Source organism: Scardinius erythrophthalmus (assembly GCF_964197995.2).
Source record: "Scardinius erythrophthalmus genome assembly, chromosome: 18".
NCBI classification, from domain to species: Eukaryota; Metazoa; Chordata; class Actinopteri; order Cypriniformes; family Leuciscidae; genus Scardinius; species Scardinius erythrophthalmus.
In genome coordinates this window covers 10,071,619-10,084,984 of record NC_138238.1, presented here as the reverse complement: position 1 = coordinate 10,084,984, position 13,366 = coordinate 10,071,619, and the positions used below count along the sequence as shown (strand labels likewise).

At 41.0% G+C, this 13,366-nt stretch overlaps 1 protein-coding gene across 2 annotated transcripts in view; it reads left to right on the top strand.

Moving 5' to 3' along the window:
- The window catches only part of rbfox3a (RNA binding fox-1 homolog 3a), a gene marked incomplete at its 3' end in the record, with an annotated part of 283,492 nt that overhangs the window by 143,946 nt on the left and 126,180 nt on the right, over positions 1 to 13,366 (top strand). For both annotated transcript variants that reach the window (XM_081392968.1, XM_081392967.1), the window contains exon 3: positions 464 to 585. In XM_081392968.1, the coding sequence (XP_081249094.1) occupies positions 464 to 585 (122 nt within the window). The remainder of the gene's footprint in view (positions 1 to 463; positions 586 to 13,366) is intronic.

The following is a 13,366-nucleotide window of genomic DNA, read 5'->3' as shown; positions in this document are numbered from 1 at the left end:
CTTCTTTCCTTCCTTCCTTCCTTCCTTCCTTCCTTCCCTCCTTCCTTCCCTCCTTCCTTCCTTACTGCCTTTTGTTTTCCTCTTTCCTCCTTTCCACACTTTCCTTCCTTCCTTCCTTCCTTCCTTCCTTCCTTCCTTCCTTCCTTCCTTCCTTCCTTCCTTCCTTCCATCACAACTACATTTAAAATGTTCTTTCCTTTTTTGCTTTCTTTGTTTTTCCTTACTTCTTTTCTTACTGTCTTTATTTTTCTTTACTAACTCCTTTCCATACTTTCTTTCCTTTTTTCTTCCTTCCTTTTTTCCTTTCTTTTTCTCTTCCTTCCTTTTCCATTCTTTCTTTATTTTTAGCTTCATCATTTTACTCTTCTTCTCTTTTGTAATATTGTGTATTATTATTAATTGTTTAGTCATTGTATATTGTTATTTAACCTATTCCAAATTTCTTTTTTCTCTGCTTCTGTAGAAACGAAACCAGGAAACGGGCTGTGTAAAACAGGAAGCATTGCTCTCTTTGGAAACGTAGTGTACAGTGGGCTGCTGAACGATCACTTCTGGCATTTCGGGGTGCCCCTCGTCACAAGACTGGTAAGTGGATGCCCTCTTTGTGTTTTCCAGATTGTTGGCATGGTTGGCACTGCCTCTCTGCTCCCTTTGCCACCTTAGGATCTCCCACTGGCATTTGGGATTTGGCATCAGTTGTGTTTTGGATGGCCAGAACATTTACCAGAGGTGATTTTTGATCTCTTTTTTTTTTATTTTATTTTTTTATGACATATAAGGGGACATAGTTGTGCTGGCACATTCAGTGAAGTTTTCATAATTACAAGTTATATAATTACTCAATAGTAATATTTAATGATGGCTAGGGTTATTTAGCTTTCTGCTCTGACAGCTACACCAAACCACAGAGAACAGCAGTGGAAAGGGAATGGGCCTGATCTTGCAGGCTCATGTCATGTTCTCCTTCCTGATTTCCCTGTCTATCTTCTTTCTCAATGATGCAAGATCTAAATGAGTAGATAATGCATTGGCATATGATGTGTCTGTTTAAGAACTGAATATTAGTAGGCTACTCAAGTTTTAATTAAACTGTAATCTTAGCGCATGTCAGTGCCTCTGTCTTATTATGAATTGATAAATATTGATGCTCCGTCTTCCTCCGAAATATGTCAAACAAAATTAGCATACAGGCAGGGAAGGACAGGGAGGAGGCAGAGCTGGAGCAATTTACTGCTTATACTCGATTAAGATAAAAAAGGATTTGGAGGATCAGAAGTATAAATCTCTGAGGGTAACTTGTTTTTCACTGCTTTCCCAATTGAGCGTGCAGACGTGTTTCAGATGAAAACTTTAGCAGCAGAATTGGATGTAGTTCAACTGCTTTCTTCAGAGAGAATGTAGCATCATTTGATTATGGATGGAATATTAAGATATTAATATGTCCCTTCTATTAATATGATTTTTTATGATTGTTTTTAATTTATGGCAAAGCACAAATATTCTTTACCTTTCATGAACTGGCATGCTGCTTAAATTAACATGAAATATCTATTGACATTGTGACATTTTTAAACATCTGTTAGTTTGCATCTTAATTGTTGAATGTCAAAGTGTTTCACGTGTTCGAAAACATTAGTTTGTCTTTACTAAGGGGTCAGGGTTTTGCTAGTTATCATGGCCCAGCTATCCCTTGCTGGTAAATGCTGGTACAATATTCTGCTGACAAAAACATTTTTCTTCAATGACTGACATTTATAAGTAGCCATGTATAATGAGTTTGTTTGCCAGCAACAGAAATAAATTATATATTTGAGTAGATTTTATTTATTTATTTATTGTTTGGCTGTAAAAAAATTACTTTATTTAGATTGAATAATGGTCGGCGTAGCTAGAAGGCCCAAAGCTTTTACATTTTCCCAACATTTACTTTTTCCAAACCTTAATTTTCTTCTCCACTTTTGGAGATAGGAAATTCTACTAATGGCATTTGGAAATACAAAGCTTTGAATAGCCAAAGCACGTTTAGCGTTTAAGTGTGCTCGCTTACTCAAATCACTATAAATGAATTCTACCTCAGTTCCAAACCACATTCCTTTTTGACAAATTAAGTAAATTAGTCAATGCCTCTGTAATCAAGTGCAACATCACCTTGCCTTTTATCCACTTGTTTTTTTGATTAGGCCATACTTCCATGCATGTCACTTCCAGTACCGTTTGGTCATTGGTAGGTGCTTTTAATGAAAATGGACTGGCACTGCGACCCGTTCCTCAATCCCCCCCACCAAACTCCGCTGCAGATGCTAAACTGCACCTTTAACCAGATTAAGTCACTTGAACAAGTTTGGAGAATCGAGCCTCCCCACCAGATGGAGAGAAATGGAGGGCGGTTGTTTTTGAATTAGCTCTCCCTCGAATTTCCTTGCCGGGTTAATGAATAAATGAAATGGCGCGGTAATTGGAAGGGAGTGCGTTGAGAGAGAAGGAGAGGAGCATGCAGCTCCATTGAGTTTATGGAGGCAGAAATGATGACGTTGGGTAAAGCACTGATGAGGAAGGTATAGCTCAGTGGGGCGAACATGCCTGATAGAGTAAGTGTGTGTGTATCTTCACAGAAGGGAGGACTTGACTTCATTATAAGGTGCTTTAAGAGCGACACGCTGTGATTGTGTCATCTTCGTTCCAAACAAAGGCGGTGGAGGGCAGGTACAGGGGACAAAGGAAACGTGAACGTCCAATAGCCGTTGCACAGACGTGCACATACTGCTGAATCCTGTCAGACTGCGCTCAGAGCTGAATTTCAGCTTTTCAGCAGAATGTGTGTAATTGATAGCACTCTGGGGCTGCGCGGGCCTTGGCAGCACGCGAAACGAACGCAAACCTCCAAAGACAGAGACTTTTAATATCTGGCAGGCTCGCACAGCGTGGAAGCTTGACTCTGTGTGGCATGTAGATGTATTGCTGCTCACTTTTGGGTTGTAGTATGGGGGTAAGAAAGAGGGAATCGCTCGTTTCTGCTCCCGTCAAATATTCCAAGGCTTGCACTATTTCCAAGACCTGCTGCGCTTGCGGCCAATATGGCGTCCCAGATGTGTTCACCTGCCGTTGGCAGCGGCCGGCTCCTAATTAAGACAGTCTGGCTTGGCCACCGGCTCAGTCTGGACCTGCTCAGACCAAACCTTGCCCATCTGCCCTGCTTAAAGAAGAAAAATACCACCTTTACACTTCAGGCCAATTGACATCTATACTCAGGTGAGACGTAGAGGGCGTTAGTTGCTGCAGGCAGGATGAGACGTGCGTGCTTGTGTGTGGTGGAAGAATAAAGTGAGTGGTTGCGCTAAATGCATGCAATGCATCTGATCTGATCCTTTTTTTCCTCCATCTATCTGTCCTTTTCTTTCTTTGCACTGCATCAGAGCAAAATGTGACCGTTAACAAGCTTGTGCCACATTTTTAGACTCTGCGTCACATATCCGCGCAAGCCCATAAGCTTGGAAAAAGATCAGGCGAGACATGGAGATCAAACCCATGGATCGGGCCAACTGACAACTGTACTGCACAACGCCGGCATTAAATATTGACTAAACGAATCGCGAGTCGGGGGAGTAAGAGAACACGACAAGGAGCATAACCAATTCAGGGCTCTGACTTTTTCCCTCCTTCTTCATCTGAGAGAAAAGGTTTCTTGTCTCTGTAATGGAAAATGACGTCCCCAGGGCCAGTCGTCCTCCGAGTGCTTAACCCGAACATGCAGCACCCTCGGCATGCTGGGGAAAAACAGTGCAGATAGTGCCAGAGAAGGAATGGAGAGACGGAGAGAGAATGTTTTGGGTTTGAGAGAGAAAGAAGCAGTGGGAGAAAACAGAATGCTGATGGAGTGGACAGGAATACCACAGAAAGAACAACAACACTAGGGGAGACCGGGGCTAGTTGTCACACAGCTTACTTTCAGTTACTAAGGTTTTGAGTGAGTTAAAAGAAGTCCAATTGTGCAAATGGGCGTTTTCTCAAGCAGTGTTTTTTATGATTTTATGATTTTATTTTCAAGGGAAGTTGTCACATTTCAAATTGATAAAAATGAATAGGATTTTATTCATTTAATTTAATAACTGTATACAATTTATTAATTCAAATTGTTTTGCCCCACATTGTTAATTTTAATATGTTTGTTGTTGTTGAGTTTTAAGGTATATCTCTTTATATAAAATATATACCTTTCTGGACGCCTAATGGGGTGGAGGGATAGAGTTGTGGGTAGGATAAGGGTGTAGTTGGATATTCTAGCTCCACCCATTAGACCCAAATTACATTAGCTCCTCCTTGCTGTACATCTAGCGAGGGGGAGCTAGATGTAAGCTCAACCCATTTGCTCTGTAGTGAGCAGCCTCTTAATTGTTCACTCCCTAAACTTCAGTCCCGCCATCACATGCAACACATGTTATTATTGGCTGGGACACCCCAAACTAAACTATTTAACATAACATATAGTTGCATACAACTACCAAGACTAAATAATAAATGAAATTATGTACATTATCCTGTTTAACACTTTTGTCCGTAATATTGTGCTGCCTGTAAATATGGTGTTGTGGCAGAAATAATCGAATGTTGTTTTTGTTGTTTTTGTTTTTGTTTTTTACATTATTCATCTCTGGGTTCGTACAATATTTTGAGAGTGAAATTCAAGCACATTTCAAGGACTTTCAAGTGCTTCACACTTTTTTCAGAACTTCAAAGCTTTAGATATTATATATTTTTAATGTGATGATTTGTAAAACTAAAAGTTTAAATATGTAAGAAAACTAACTTGTTGGCAAACAAACACTTTTATTTTAAAAAAGACATCAAATTACCACTATAACCAGTAGAAGGCGGCAGAGGAGCACTTATTATTGACTTATTAGCCATTTCCACTCCCTGATATTTGGAAATATAGGAAATTTAAATTATTAGTTAGGAAATTAATTAGGAATTGATTAGGAAATAATAAAGTCTCATAAAAAACTAAAACTTTTCTTCAAATTGTGACTGAATTACACAAAGCAAGTAAAAAACGCTCCTTTTATAATCGCTGAAGCTGTCGGTCAGAAATGTTCCCTACAAAAATGGGATCTTGCAAGTTACTGTTATTAATAAAAGTTCTTCAGAGCAGCAAAACGTTTTTTTAATGATTTAATTTATGAGTTGATCTCATTTTTATTAGATTCATTTTACAGAAGGAGGTACGTACATTTATGAGCAAAACTGTATTTATTAATATACAATGTTATATAATATATAATAAACTTATAATTATATAATAGGCTACACCAGATCTTATCAGAACTCTTTCATTGATTTACGGCAGAGATAAAATATTCCAAAGCACGATGGAAAATGTGAACTCTCTTTGACAGTGTCACTCCTGACATGCTTTGTTCTAATCAAAATGAACCGTGAGCAAAATTAGCATTCTCTCAAATCCAAATATGATCGTGCAACAGCGCAGAGGTTAATATTTAAGAACACTGTAGCTGCCTGTTGGCGGTGTGGGTTTGAAATTGCTGAGACAGCTGAGATGTTAAATGGCAGCGTAACCCCCCTCACCCACCCAGCCTCCCGAAAGGCGCGTGGCTGTGTACGCATGCACTTAGACGCTCAAACCACACACACACACACACACACACACACACGCACAAACAAGTCTTGCGCTCTCACACGTACCAAAAAAGCTACCAAAAAGAGCAGCACCGTTCTCATGGCACGCAACCTGTCAAGCGATTCCCCCTGCTCTCCACCGGCTCACTCCGACTCCTGATTGGCTGAAACCACAGCTGGAATCCTGCAAGCCCCTCTCCCACCGAAACCCCTGCCTCCGCTCCCTCTCTATCACTGAGAAAAAGATTGGTGAGAAAAAAAAAGACACAAGAAAGAGCAAAAGGCATTACGTTGCACGCCGACTCGCCCTACCTAGTTTACTTACGCTTTCCCCCCCGTTTGCCCCCCTCCGACGGGTCTTTGTTGCCTCGTTGTCACGTTGCATGACTTTTCATGTACATCAGCTGACCGTCGAGACCAAGCGAGGGGAAAGAACCGCTCCTACAGCCTTCTCAATCCTCACCACTAGCCGGCTTCCCTCGGCAGACGTCGCAGCAGCAGCAGCAGCTCCCCTCCCCTCTCCTCTGCGAGTGCTCGGATGCTGAGCTGCTCCGTGGCTGTATCAGTGCCTGAAGTGTCAATGGACTCCTCTCCCTGCGGAGGAACACAGCCTCACTGAAGGAATGCTGGGAACAGATGCCAAACACCTCCTGGAGTGCCCGCTCTAGAACTCTCCCGCCCGCCAATAAGACCCTGATCAGAACGACACGGGGCAGAAGACGTGCAGAGTGAGTGACGTGAAGAAAGCTACTTGTGTGGTTATAGGAAGGAGAAAGAAAGAGTGGAAAGTGCAAGGAAACTGAAGAGCGGAGACAGAAGCACCTTTGCCTATTCCTCTTTTTCCTGTTGACTAGGTACATTTTTTTTATAGTGTCAACAGTTGTTGCTTCAATCCGTTTTTTTCTTCTTCTTTCTGGACTGATCTGGGAAGAGCACAGGACTCTCAAGCACCAAGAATCTGACCCAGGCGGCCAGCACTGCGCCCACCCCTCATCCGATTTCCATCTGTGAGTGCCCACCTGCCCCTGGCCGAAATGATGATGTACTTTTGGGTGAGTAACGTCTCTGCCACCCATCAGGTTGGCCTTTATGCCATTGTTTCTCCATATTTCCTCAACCCTGGACCTGCTGGGATAAGACGGTGTGCTTGTAGCATGCGATAAGCCTGTCTCCTCCTTTTATCTCGTTCTCTCTTTCCTACACTTCCTCTAAGTTTATCTGTTCCACCAAAATACATACACAGATTTTCTCTCGCTCAGTTACTGCTTTGCATTATTTGCTTTCAGTCGGAGCAGTGTTTAATTTTCCTCCACTCCGAAGGGCCTTGTTCCGCAGTGCTGGTCCTGGAGGAGATGAGTATCAGCCGTGGCTGTTCAGAATGGATAGTATTGATGCTCTTTTTGAGGACAGAGGATCATATGACCTGATTCTGCATAGCTCTGGCAATTTCTCAGTTCACTGATGGGGAGTGTTCAAACTCACACAGCGAAAAGGGGATGTATGTTCACCGCTTTATTATTAAGAGTTTAAATGCTTTGCTATTTATGCATTTTTCCCATGTATTTGTTTTGATAGACCTTCACAGCACTTGTTTGTTGGTTACATCACTTAAAGCTACATTATTGTACTTGCAACTAGTAGAAAGGCATGTTTTTCAGTGAGTGGAGAGTTTTAGGGGTCTTTTCGTGTGAATCTTTTCTCCATTTATGCACTAGACAGATAACTTTGACCATTCTTATACGTTTCATTGTTTTTACCGTCTTGTTCCATGTAAAAAGTTAAGCTTTTAACGATATAGTTCACCCAAAAATAATCATTTACTCACCCTCAAGTTGTTCCAAACCTGTAAAAAAAAAAAAAAAGACAACATTTGGAAGTAATGGTTTTGTCCATTATAAAGAGGTCCAAAATAGTAGGACTTTTATTGTAACGACAAAAAAACTTTATTTTGTGTTTTACAGATGAAAAAAAAATACAGGTTTGGATTGACAGAAGTGTAAATAAACGATGACCGAATTTAAATGTTTGAGTGAACTATCCCTTTAAATTGTCATACTGATGGACACATTGAGTTTTTTTGTCATTTTGAGTCTTAGATGCCCTTTTTTTGTCTATCTCTGTTGTTTAATAGACTGACATCATTGATCATTTCAATGCGTCTCATTTTTTTAGCATATCATAACATAAACATAACATAAAGTAACTTTTTTAAAACCTTACACCCTCACACTGAAAGGCACAGATTGTGTCTATTTTCCATCTCAGTTCTTTTTTTAATAGGTTTTTTATTTAATTTAAATGTGCAAGACTGACTTTATTGATTTTTCCACGTCTCAATGTTTTTTAGCATCTCATAACATGAGACCCCGCGTCTAGTAGAAATAACTTCATACTTTATAACTTTTTATAAACCTGACACCCTCATGAATGGCGCGTTGAATCTTTGATGACACTTTGAGTGTATCTCAGTTCTTATTAAATATATTCTTTAACATGCTAGTCTGGCATCGTTGATCGTTTCAACGTGTCTGTTATTTTTTAGATGGCGCATCTAGTACAAATAATGTCAACTTTTTATAAACACGATACCTTCATTCTGAACGGCCCCTTACTTGCACCTCTGAAAATAGAGGAGGTGAGGGGATGAAAGAAAGATCCTACGATACTGGCAATGTCAAACTGTGCTGAAAATGGGCTTTTAGCTTACAGGAAATCTTCCTCCACCATAAACCTGCTCCCCGTTCAACATCCCGTTCTCTTGGTCACACGGCGCTCCCTCTCTCCCCGTCAGGGGCCAGATGAAAAGTGCGCACTCGTAGATGTGGCAACCAGGATTTAATGATCGTCAGAAAGCAATCTCTCATCTTTTGAGCTGGCTGTGCTCTTTGATAGCACCGACTGCCCATTAATCATTCCCCTTCATCACTCCAGTCTCATCCGGCCCAGCGCGGGACAGAGGGCCTTTGCGCACCCTCGCGCAGACGGCACAGGCTGTGTCACGGGGGCCGCAGGGGCATATTCTCTTAGAATGAAACTCGCAGACGTGCTTAATCTAATCTGAGCTTACTTTCTGATGGCCCGGGTGAGAAGAGAGATAAAATTTACCCCTGTCAGACATCCTGTAACTGATTAGCTCACACAGGCAGACTGACGCTTATTTCTGATGACAGATAGCTCTTCGCTTTGTGCGTGTGCTTTCAGAAGTATTATTTCAAAATTCTGGGCTCAGAGTAGATGAGAAGGTGTGAATGCGTGTGGACAAATAGACTGTTTTTCCTCACACTTTCAAAAAGGACAGTGTGAACCGTGAATCTACTGAACAATTATTGATTTAATGATAGTATTACAGTAGCATGATAATGAAAAAGGCAGAGGAAGACGGGAGAGAAGTGCTGCTGTGTCTGTTCAATAATAAATAAGTGAGAGCTCAGAGCAAGGGACTTGTTTTTCAACGAGCATGTGTAGAGATGGAAGAGCATAGAGCTCGTGTTTGGTTTGAAATGGCACGTTGGCCTATTTTTATGCCCCCCCTAGCAAGGCCTAGCCCTAAACAACCTTTGCCATTTACCTTTAATGAGCTGTGCTGCTGGTATAGTATTGTGTGTTCCACATCACCAAATCGTTTGTTTTTGTAGGGTGGTCATGATACCACTATATCTGAAATTTAACGTTTATTGATACTTTCTAGCTTGTTTTATCCTTTATTTAAAAAAAATATAAGGTATGGTGTCATTGTTAAAGTGTAATTATACATTACTGAGTAACTACATGTACTTACTATGGGGTTAGGATTAGAATTAGGTTTGTTGTAGGGTTAGTTACATGTAATTGATACTTATTACTATAGTTACTACGTGTAACGTGTAACAAGGACACTGTAAAATAAAGTGTTACCATATATAATGATATTAACTTTACCCTAATTTATTGTAATATTATCTTGCTTCCAATGTCCGTCTGTAGGGTGGCCATACATTGTGTGATTTTAGCCCATGTACTGTAATCCCCTGATTAATATTTTCCTGCCAAAAGTACTTTGGTGTAAATTTTAATATAGTCACTGTCCTCCTCTGAAATTGTTTTCAAATTCTAAAAGTTATGCATGCTTACAAATATGTGCCGTAAAAAACTTGTTCACATAGATACAAAAAAGTTAACCAAGGAAAAGCCATGCTTTCCTTCATAGCGTTGCGTAATCAAGCTGTGTCTTTCGGAAGCAGCGTCTATCAGCCATGTAATTCGGAGAGGAGAGCGGCTGCCGACGGTGTCATGTTGCTAAATGAAATGCTTGCGCTAATTTGTCACCACTCTAATTGATCTGTGTTCTCTAGTTGCATAATGTGGGTCCTGTAACATTTATCGTGTGTTCAATTCATCCAGCCGCCGTCTGACGGCCAGAAAAACTTTATTCAGTCTTGTGGGACAGTAGCTCTAACAGAATGACCTACGGTAACACAATCTTTTTTGTTAATCCTTTGTTCTTTTCTTTTCTTTTTTCTGTTCAGCAGCTATTTTCAGCCGTGACATTTACAAATGCATGCCGAGCAAGTCTTGGTTTCTGTAAAGTCATTATTGTTGACCCCTTGGCTGTTTGTATTTTTAAGTCGAGTGCAATATTGCCATCTCGGTTGCCAACAACTCAGCATCCAATGCGATCCGCTCTGGCCTCATCTGTCCCTCACTCAATCACTTTCTTCATCTCACTTCTCCTCTCTCTCCTTCTTTCTCCCATGGGCGAGATCAAATATGGGCCAGGGTGACACTGGCCCTGCCAATCAAAGCTTCCAGGAATATAGCTTACTAAGTTGTTTGTCAGTAGTGTATTCTGTGTTAAACTTGTGTATTATTTACCTTGTTTTTTTAAAGAATTAACCCTTTATATGGCACTACAAAAATACATAAAAGGTTATTTTATGTAAATAATATATATATATATATAGTTTTGCAGAAACAAGTGATAAAAGATTTGCTCATGAACGTTGCAGTCTTTGAAAAAGTAGCATATAAATATTACAGAAATAACACTGTAATGCCTTACTTTATAATGGTATTTAAAAATATATGTATTTTCATCAAAGATTGATTTTGTGATTAGCTAAACTGTCTCATAAGGAAGGCGCTATAATTAATTTACAGTGAGAGCAGACGAAGAACACAGATCCACTCACTTGCCGCTTTCTTGCCTCGTAACTGTTCTCTCCAGCTTTTCTTTCATCTGTCAGTGAATGTGTGAAGCAGTAGCATCATGGTCGGGCACACGTTGCAATGGTCGGGTTGATCGGAATTAGCTACAACCTCCCATCCACCTCCAGGATCCCCTGAGGTCCTCGCTACGGGCCCACGGGTCCCTGCGGCTCCTCCCACCGTCATGTGTAATCCTGCCGCCTCACGCTGGCTCTTACACGCCCGTCACGGCCTAATCTTCTCCTCGCTGCAGATAAGACCATTAAACAGCAGAGCAGGAGAGGGATTTCTCCCCTGACTACAAAAGGGATCTGTGCGCAAAAGAGAATCATGCTGTTCTGCAGATAGTAGAGAGAAAGAGAAGGAGAAACAGAAAGAGGACATGGTTGCTCACGCTTATCACCCTTTGCTATTACATTAGTTGTGTTTACACAGGGTTTCCCAAGAAAAAGGTCATCACAGGGACGCTCCATTATCTGCCTCTCTCTCTCTCTCTCTCTCTCTCTCGTCTTCCTCCGCTCTCCTTCTTTCTGAAGGTGTGACTTAAAGGCATTATCCCCTGCACAGTTTAATGCCTGACACCTTTCTAATGGACTGTGGGAATGAAAGGTGAAGTGCGAGAGATCAGTCGCCCCCCCTCAGATCCCCCCGGCTCCAGACGCAGCGGGAAGAGCTTCGGATCCAGGGATCAATAGCGCTGTTTGGTCAGGCCCAAGAACGGAGGAGCCAGGTCACGCAGAGGGCTTCTGCATCCTCCGGCCATTGAACCAAGCGGTGCGCAGAGAAAGAGAGTGTGAAATTAACGTTGAACAGTGGGCATAATTACTCAAAGAGTTCCTGAATCAGCACGCTCAGACAGCTGACTTATTAGGGGGGATGTTGGCCGTTGCGTCTTCCGAGGGCACATCCTGTAGTAAATGTGAGCGGAAGGACTTTAATGAGGGCGTAGCTTTTTGAATAAGATAATCTGATCACTTTTTGAACTACAATAATTGCGAAACTGAATGTACTAAAAGTTCACACCAAATTGAAAATTCTGTTTATTCACATGTCACACTTACATATGTCATTTCGAAACCAATTTGGCTTTCTTTCTTCTGCGGAACACAACTCAGACCTACTCTGAATTGTTAGATAGTAAACAAGTGGCAAAAAGAATAGGACACATTTACTAACAACAAATGACATGAAATCTATCCCTAACTTCCTTTCAAAACAAGATTTGATCAAGTCGTGTACACCAGGTGTCACATTCACATAAAAAGAAGAAATATTGGAAAATTACTTATTTTATTTTGGAAAATGTGTTGTTTTTTTATGATACAATGAAAGTCAGTGGTGTCAGATGTTGTTTTTCACAATGATGGAAAAATAAGGTGGAACATTCTTCAAAATATGTTCTTTTGTGTTCCACTGAAGAAAGTAATTGATGGGTGGTTCTGATTATTCGCTGAGAAGTGTGGTTATTTTACCTCCATTATTCACAAACCCCAATGCATAGCACAAATGATGAACTTGCATACAGTAGGTGTGTTACTGGCCATTGTTTTAATCCACTTAAGTCAAAGGCAAATCACATTTCTATGGGCATGTTGGATATTATTCTGAGCCGTGTAAATCATAGGAAATGCCGCTGGATTCGGACTGCCTACGCTGCCATCATGTTCTTCGCATCATTTTCTTCTCAGGATGAATATTCTGAATATATCCCAATATTGCCAAAATCCCATTATAATCGCATTATGAAGGTGTATGTAAACATAGTCAGTGATTGCAGATTTTTCATTTTTAAATGAACTAACACTTTTGTTTGTTTTTTATGTTGCATTCAAAATCCACATAGCTCAGACATCCATAAGGGGATGTTCCTCTTCAACTTGAGAAGCATGACACTTCTGGACAGCTCAGGGTGAGGGACGAATAAAGGAAGCGCTCTTGGGGGGTGTAGAGTTTAGTACAGATCCAGGTACAGCTGTTGCTCTGCCAGCCATGGGTCATTAAGACACAGAGGGGACACACAGACTGTAAAACTAATGGCAGGACACTGACATTAACGTTATAGGTTATTGACCTATCTGAGGGGATTTATGGTGCAAATCAAGCGACACTGTCAAAGAGAATGGGAGAAATAAGAGCGTTTTCACACCCTGTGCCCACTCAGAGCACAAGCACCAAACTTACAATCAATTCCCTGTGAATTTTACAAGACAACGCTCGAGAGAAAACCTCAACTCCCGTTGACAGTTCTTGCATGCTTTTCTCTCTCTTTCACCCTCCCTCCCATCTTTCGCTCACATTCTCGCTCTGTCTTTGCTCTCTGGCGTGTACAGGTCATGCAGAAAGGGATGTGCTGTTTGAAGTGTGTTGGCTCTTTTATTCCCTGCCCCTTTGTTCCCAGGACTCCCACAGCTTGACGTGTCTCAGTTCACGTGTGTGTGTGTGTTAACTTGTGTGTTATGTGCAGACTTCACCTGAATCTGAATAGCACATTATAGTGCTATGAATATAACAATTATCTAATATTCTGGTGTCAATCTAGCTGCTAATC